The sequence below is a fragment of the Callionymus lyra genome, chromosome 5 (genome assembly GCF_982586985.1).
Source record: "Callionymus lyra chromosome 5, fCalLyr1.hap1.1, whole genome shotgun sequence".
Lineage (NCBI taxonomy): Eukaryota > Metazoa > Chordata > Actinopteri > Syngnathiformes > Callionymidae > Callionymus > Callionymus lyra.
The window spans coordinates 4835583-4843933 of NC_141822.1; the positions used below are offsets into that span (position 1 = coordinate 4835583).

An 8351-nucleotide genomic window follows, 5' to 3' on the forward strand; every position below is an offset into this window, starting at 1 on the left:
TTGATGGATTGTGTTTAAGTGACTTTATTTTGATTCCAATCAATCCAACCTCACCATTACATTTTGTGTTCATGCCAAATCTCCACATGGATGGATGGGTGGATGGATGGATGGATGGATGGATGGATGGATGGATGGATGGATGGATGGATGGATGGATGGATGGATGGATGGATGGATGGATGGATGGATGGATGGATGGATGGATGGATGGATGGATGGATGGACAAGAATCCTGGTTAAACTTTGTGTTTATCATTATTTATTATTTATTTGTATCATCATTATGTATTTTTAAGGGAATGACCCCCAGCCAGCAGTGTCAGCTCGTTTCCAGTCCCACCTGGTAAATGTTGACTCTGCTACGCTCTACCTGCTCGCAGTTCCAACTTTGTTCCTCGGACGTTGTTGTTCCTGACATTTTCGTAGTCAGCATTTTTGTTAGTCCGTTTTTGGCGAGTGTTTCTTTTGACTTTTATTCTTTCCCTCTAGGGAAAAAAGGAGATAGAGGGGAATAGTGTTGTAATCTCTGGGCAAGCAGCTTACACAATAATTACTCTGTATCCCATCCCATCAAACATATGGGTCTGAAAGACGAGCGTTCTGAGACTGGCTTTCCTGGTTTTAAAACTAAGGTCTTTCATTTTGAAAAGATTCATTAAACATATTGAACAATGGAGTCATTAATCTTTCTTTGAACTTTTTTTAAATGTCGGTGGTAGACATCAGGTCCTGGTGCTTTTCCACAGTTCATACTTTGAATAGTATTTGAAATGTCTTCAATAGTTAAATCTAATTCTTCTTTTTGGATCTGTGTTAATGTTTGGAATCGATAGTGATCAAGGAACTCATTTTGATATTTCTGATTTGTAAACTAATTGATAATATTCTCGAAAGCTCTCATTCATTTCTGATGGTTCAAAAGTTAAGTTTCCTGTGAAATTATTAATACATTTAATGGCTCTTTCAGTTTTTTTGCTACTTTTTCAGCAGATATTTTATTGTATTTGGTTCTTCATAGGAGCAGGTCTTTCCTTTTTATTGACTACAATCTCTATTAAGATGCATTTCTAACTCTTTGATTTTCTTTTATAATGTATCTAACTCTTATCATTTTTATTTTTTTGCGTAACTAGTGTAATTTATCCTCTGATAAATGCTTTGAAAGCATCTTAAACTGGCATCGGTTTCTTCTGTGTTTCATTTAAAGTAGTCATCGTGTTGTTTTTGTTTGTTTTTTTTCCTTATATTTTTTCTGAATTGTGTTGAAGTTTATCTATGTACGTAATAGTAATAGAAGCATGATCACTAATTGCTATTATATATTACCAGGAATCTCTAATTCTTGACAAAAGCTCTTGAGATACAAAGAAATAATAAATTTGAGAGTGACATCAGTATTTATTTATTTTTTCATCAGGGTTTGGTTCCCTCTAAACTTCAACCAGGTTTAAATCACTTGTATATTGTTTGATTACTTTTCTAGTCTGATTCTTGGTATTGTCTAAACCTGTAGAGCAACTGTTGGCTCTTAAGTACAATTAAATCTTCCTCAATGATGTAGTTTCCATGTATTTCCGATAAAGTTCAGAAAAAATGTTCAAAGAATTTAGGATTGTCTTCATTAAGTCCATATAAAAAGGCTAAATTTAACTTGAGAGAGAGTATATTCCCTTGGACAATTGCATATCTACCAGCTTTATCTCAAAAAAATTGGGGGGAAATTTGAAGTGGTATTTCTTTATGGATCAAAACACTTATATGATGCACACAAAACCTGTCCAGGCCATCGCTTTTGAACCGATTTTACATCCGATGCAGTCACGTGAGATTCTTAAACAAATACTATTTTTGAGGATACTTTATCCTACTTCAAACTTGTTTCAGTTTGCTTTACTCGCCTTAATCCTCTAACATTCTACAGCTGGTTATCTTTATATTTTTTAAGACTGAACATGTTTAGTTTTGCCAGATATCAAATGCTACATGTGGATCAAACAAAGGGAACAGCTTATATAAATTCTAGTCTTGTGGAGTAACGTGAAAGACAATAAAAAACACAAATAAAAGCAGGGAACTAACACCCACAAACCCTCCCCTTACAGCAGCTAGAACTATGGTTAATCCCCAAAAAGTCCTGACAACTCCGCACACGAAAAATAAATTCTAGTTTTAACCTTTGAAACTGAAATATTGAACGTGACATCGAACAAACCGAGAAATATTCAAATAAAACACAAAAAGTAGCTTCACATTCAAGAACCAAAAACACCATAAATGGTTATATGCACTTGAGTTGAATATTTTCCAGATCAGTACTGAATATATATAGTATTCAAAATTCCAAAAGAAACAGTTGAAAAATCGTTTTTGCACATATTCTCACCGCACACTTATGATTGGTTAGAGCGTCTGATTTCACGGTTGAATTCTTCTGCAGCTTTCGGTGACGTCGTCAGGTGTATTGTGTCGTCGTGAAGGACTCTCTCTCTCTGCAGGGTTTTTTTTTGTAAATCCACGGATCATTCCTTTCTCAACAAACTCTTTTCTCATGAGGCGTGTTCGCCGTTTCATCGTTTCTGACGAAAAGTCCTCAATGACGTAAAGTTTGATACCATCCAGCGTAAGTTCTTGTCGTTTCTTCGCCCTGGAAAACAAACTCCAGATCCTGGAATTTCAGAAAACGACGGCTCGAGGTTTTGGGTTCGGTCGAGGTGGTCCCGGGGTCCGGTGTGACCGGTCCTGGTCCGTGTCCAGGTGCAGCCAAACCGGTAGCATCTCCCGTATATAAACTCCAGCATAGAGCGAGTCAGCAAACCTCACGGAGACCAAATAGACGAAGATTATTCCGCCGGCTTCTGTTTTCGATTCCAAATATACAACACGTTTCATTGCATTTGAGAGTTCTTATCTTTTTCCAGTAGCTGAGCCATCTGTCCCAAAAACGTTCATCGATATCGTCCAGCTCGGCTCCAAATCCTCCGAACTCGGCACAAAGGGATTTTAGCTACATTAGCAGCCGATAGCGCCGCTGTGTTGCTATATTAGCCTCCTCTTGTGTTTTCTCGTGAAAAATGTCACAGTCTTTAACTGGTTTGGCTTTAGGCATGTTTAAAGTGGTCGTGTTCAGAGTTGGGTTTTAGAGTTGTTTTGTGCGAAGTTGGTCGGCGCACCAAAACTAGGCAGCCGTCCCGGATCGCGGCGCCACAGAGTCCCAGGATCAACTTCCTTGATGCAGAAACTGAAGCACGAGAATTGGTCTAAACACCAGAAACTCGTTGTAAAAAAGTGGTTGATGTTGAGAAAAATCGTGTGTTTGTAAACTCATTCACACATTATGTAGAGAGTAAAGAAAACAGTTGTCTGAGATTTTGCTCTGGAAAGTAGTGAACTCTTTATAAAATTAAAGGATCCGGATGGATTTTCAGAACCACATCATCATATCTGTCCCGTTTTAAACCTTTCCCTGAAATTTTCATTGAAATTTGCTCTTAATTTTTCTAACCTCGGACTCAAACCAAAAGTTATTGTGGCCCATATAGATTTTTGCCACTTGGGAAATGGAATTTACGCAAATTTATCCAGAGAACTTTCTATACTTTAAGCGTCATGTCGCGGCGCAGATGTTGATAAGATGGTTAGGCAGGAAATGAGTTATAAAAGTAAAGTGAGTTAGTAAATTTACAAAATAAAAGCAGGATTATTAGATCATCCTCACAACATTTCATCCAGCGATCTCTGACAAATCAGCTGTTTTAACCGACACCTGGCGGACCCGATAAGATTGTTTAGCACTTGAACTTAATGGGCGGAGCTTATGACAAAGAAAGCAGCCCATTGGTTCATTTTCTAACTTCGATGGAATGTTGGTCCAACGAGCTGGAGCTTCACGAACATGGTTTTCTGTGACCGTGTCAATACACTCGTGGATGTACTTATGACAACAGAGTGAAACTGTCAAAAGACATAAATGTTATATTTTACAAGAATAATGTGACGAAGCCTCTGAAAAAACGTTTTTGTTGCTGTTGTTTGTTTGTTTGTGCCGACGCCTCGGGGTCATGGGGGTCATGATGGAACCATATCAGCTCAGATTGAACGAAGCAACAACGGTTTATCAAGACGTTTCGTTCTCTGCTCTGGTCGTGTAACGTCCGCATCACGTTCACAACCGAAGATTCATTCAACGTTTGAAACCGGTGTCTATGGCGCCGCCCGTGACGCCACTGACCGCTGCCAACAAGTTAGAAATGGACCATAAAACCAGAGGAGGCTGTGGCTGCTTCATCTTCTTTCTGCTGACTCAGCACGCTTGTAAAATATAAAAATAAAACCGTCCGTGAGTTTCTCAGGTCGACGACTCACTAAGACGTTCGTCCTCAATTTCCACTGGTCACGAAACAAGTCACAGCGCCATCTACTGTACACACCTGAGATTAGAGGGTGACGATCTGATGGTGGCGTAGTGGCCCCGAAAAAAACAAGGTTGCAGGTTCGATTCCTGAGGCAACCTGCTTTTTTTCAGTGTGGAGTTTGTATGTTCACTGTGTACTCTGGTTTCCTCCCACAGTCCAAATACATACAGAGATACTCGCAGCACTTTAAACTGTCTGTGGGTTTGATTGACGACTGGTCAAGATTCCATGTTTTAATCAGTAATTGAGATGTTAGTTGTTGTCGTTTTTGAAGCAAGAAAATGTTCTCAAGGAACAAAGTCTGAGTAATTAATGCTTAACTAGTGGCTGATTTGCTGTAAGTACACATATGGTTAAGCATCTTGTTAAAATTTAATTTAATTTAATTTAATTTAATTTAATTTAATTTAATTTAATTTAATTTAATCATCTTTTTTATTTTATAATTTAGTTTTTTTTTTACAATAATAGAAACAATACTTTTTTTGATTTTGGTTGTTATTTATGTACAGTATTTCTTATTTGTATATGTATATTCACACATATTTATGAAAATTTCATTAATAGATTATATTTTTCTTACTTTCATGTGCAAGTTACTTTAATTTTATTTAATTTTGATTCATTTTATACTATTTGATTTATTTTATTCTTTTTCATTTTATCTTTTTCTTTTCTTCTAATAAACATTTTCAGATTTCAGAGTGTTTTTCTGTTCTGTATTCTTTATTTTTAAAGTATATTTAAATATATAATGTATATTTATGTATATATTTATTTTAAAAATGCAAAAATACACCGTGTGTCTGTTGTGAATAACAAATAAAGTATTTGAATCTAAATGTATCTCTTGATATTCATTTGAAATTGAAAAAAAACAACTTTTAACTTTGAATCCTGGACACGTTTGATTGTTGATTAAAAACACAAGTTTGTGTTTGTTCAGCTCCATGTGTTTGTTTGGACCTGAGAGAAGAAAATGTTTGTCTTCAGTCGCTTCGATCAAAAAACAGCTTTAATGCGTCAACGACTGAGTTATTGCTCCGAACCGTAAATACATTCTCCATTAATTCCTCATATTACTTTTTTATTTTTTCAATTTGTGGAAATATATGAAAGAAAAAGATCTTCGACGCGGCGCCTGACAGTTGCTATGCAACACAGTCAGCGGCACATGATCTATTGTATCAACAGCTGCCGTCGAACCTCTGACTTTACATCTGTGTTGTTAACAATAATCACTTCTTTTTATTCACTAAACTCTCTCTGAGGTCAACAGAACTTCAGGTTTACAATCTTTCACGTCTTTAAAGAATCCTTTGATGTTTGGTTGTTGTTGTTGTTGCACAAAAACACACAAACTTTACTAACAATCACTGAAAATTCATAAGAATTGAGTGTTTTTTCACAAGTAAACTTGTTGAAATCAATGGTGTCTGTGTTTGCTTTGGTCGGACGAAACTTTTACTAGTGGTTGAAACTATCGAATGATTATTGAAATTGAAATGTGAAAATCTATAGAAAAGAAATTCATTTTGAAAGTTTTCTCTTTTTTTTTATTCAATTATTATGAATCAATTTTATTAAAAACAAATTCAACCTTTAAATTCAAACATTTATAATAAGAATAAGTATTAATTGATTCAAGAAACATTAACATTTCAATTAAAAACAACAAAAATTTGAACGTTTGAAATGTTAAATTTTCGCAATGATTTACTTCCATAGTTTAGTATTTAAAATCCGAGCTAAATTGTTTTTTTTAAGGCAGATTTGTTTTCATTGAATTTAAAAGGCGATGCATTTAAAAATAAATATTGAATTTATAAAATAATTATTGTAATTGAAATTTCAAAATCTTCATTTTGAAAGTTTTCTCATTTTTTAAATCTAATTATTATAAATCAATTATATTAAAAACAAATTGAACCTTTCAGTTCACAAATTTATAATATAAAATAAATATTCATTGAAAAAAAAAACAATTTTTCAACTTAAAAAAAAGGTTAACGTTTAAACATTTCAAACGTTAAATTCTGGCACTGATTTACTGCCATAGATTAGTGTTTAAAATCCAAGCTAAATTATTTTTTTCTTCTTTAGCCTTTAATTTTTTTTGCCCACTTTTTTTTATTGAATTTAAAGGCCATGCATTTAAAAATAATAAATAAAATAAAATATTCAATTTAGATAATAATTATTGAAACTTGAATATCAAACTGAGTAAAAAAAAAATCATTCATTTTGAAAGTTTTCAAATTTTTGTAATTCAAAAATTTTGACTCAAATATACAAACAAAAAATTCAATCTTTCAATATTTTCATTGATATTAAAAATATATATTAATTGATTCAAGAATCATCAACATTTCAATTTAAAAATGTTGAAGTTTGAACGTTTCAAACGTTAAATTCTGGCACTGATCGACTGCCATAGATTGGTATTTAAAATCCAGCCTACATTTTTTTTTCTTAAAGCCTTTAATTTTTTTTTTTGCCCACTTTTTTTAGTTGAATTTAAAGGCCATGCATTTAAAAAAAAAATTGAATTTAAAAAATGTTTTTTGACACAAGAATATCAAACTGAGTAAAAATAAAAAATAAAAATTAAATTCAATAATTATGCATCAAATATATAAACAAAAAAAATCAACCTTTCAATTCACACATTAATATTAAAAAAATAAATATTCATTTATTCAAGAAACAACATTTCAATTTAAAAACGTTAAAGTTTGAAACGTTACATTGTGGCACTGATCGACTGCCATACACTAGTTCAGCATCTGATCTCGTCAATATAAACAGACTCGAGAAAACTTTTCGTGTCTTCGTGGAATAAACCAGCGACGTTGGTCGACCATCAACTTTGCGTGTGATGACCCTGAAATAGTTAAACGCTGCTGCATGGTCAGATGTTTCATGGTCAGATGTTCCATGCTCAGGTGTTTCATGGTCAGATGTTTCATGGTCAGGTGTTTCATGGTCAGATGTTTCATGGTCAGATGTTTCATGGTCAGATGTTTCATGGTCAGGTGTTTCATGGTCAGATGTTTCATGGTCAGATGTTTCATGGTCAGATGTTTCATGGTCAGATGTTCCATGGTCAGATTTTCCATGCTCAGATGTTTCATGGTCAGGTGTTTCATGGTCAGATGTTTCATGGTCAGATGCTCCATGGTCAGATGTTTCATGGTCAGATGTTCCATGGTCAGAGTGTGCAGCAGCATTTCATCTCCTCCCTGAGGAATGACCCTCAGCTCTCGACACAAACATCCCTCTCCCTCCTCCTCTCCTCGTGAAGGCATCTGCACACATGCTGATCTGCACACATGCGGATCACAAGGAGACTGCGTCGCATCCTCAGCCTCCGTTCATCATGACACAGAAGCTGAGGAGGGTCTCGCACCAGCGACACGGATCTTACCTCCTTGACTCGGGCAGGCATGACCAGGACGATGCGGGCGACGATGGAGAAGCTTCTTCTTCTTCTTCTTCTTCAAGGTTTCAGGTTCTCAGGCAGAACATCAGAGCATCTTCCTCTCGCTCTCAGCAACACACACGTCCGCTCGCTGCATCCCTCCCTGCCTCACCCCCCCTCATACATCTGCACACACACACACTCACACACACACACACACACACACTCACACACACACGCGCGCGCGGCAGCAATAAAGCCAGACTGTCATTACGACGCTCCTCCTCTGCAGTTCATGTGTGGAACCTTGAGCGAGAAGATGCTGAATCAACGGATGCTGAGCGTGTGAACAGAGCAGGTCTGAGGGTCTGCAGCTCCTTCTGTTCTCCTCCTCCTCCTTTTTCTTTTTTCCTTTTTTTTTGTTATTCCTGCTGCACAAGAAGAGTTTCTCGTATCGACGCACGTGTTTCCCCCGAGGGTTCGGGAACAGATGCGGGTTCAAGGAGCGTGTTTTG

The 8351-nt window shown here is 35.9% G+C and overlaps 1 protein-coding gene across 1 annotated transcript in view; it reads right to left on the minus strand.

Moving 5' to 3' along the window:
* arvcfa (ARVCF delta catenin family member a) overlaps window positions 1–7950 on the minus strand; it is a 50300-nt gene extending 42350 nt beyond the window's left edge. Inside the window, exon 1 of the mRNA XM_087790554.1 lies at window positions 7843–7950. Within this exon, the coding sequence (XP_087646680.1) occupies window positions 7843–7863 (21 nt within the window). The 5' untranslated portion in view covers window positions 7864–7950. The remainder of the gene's footprint in view (window positions 1–7842) is intronic.
* Between the last annotated feature and the right edge of the window lie 401 nt (window positions 7951–8351).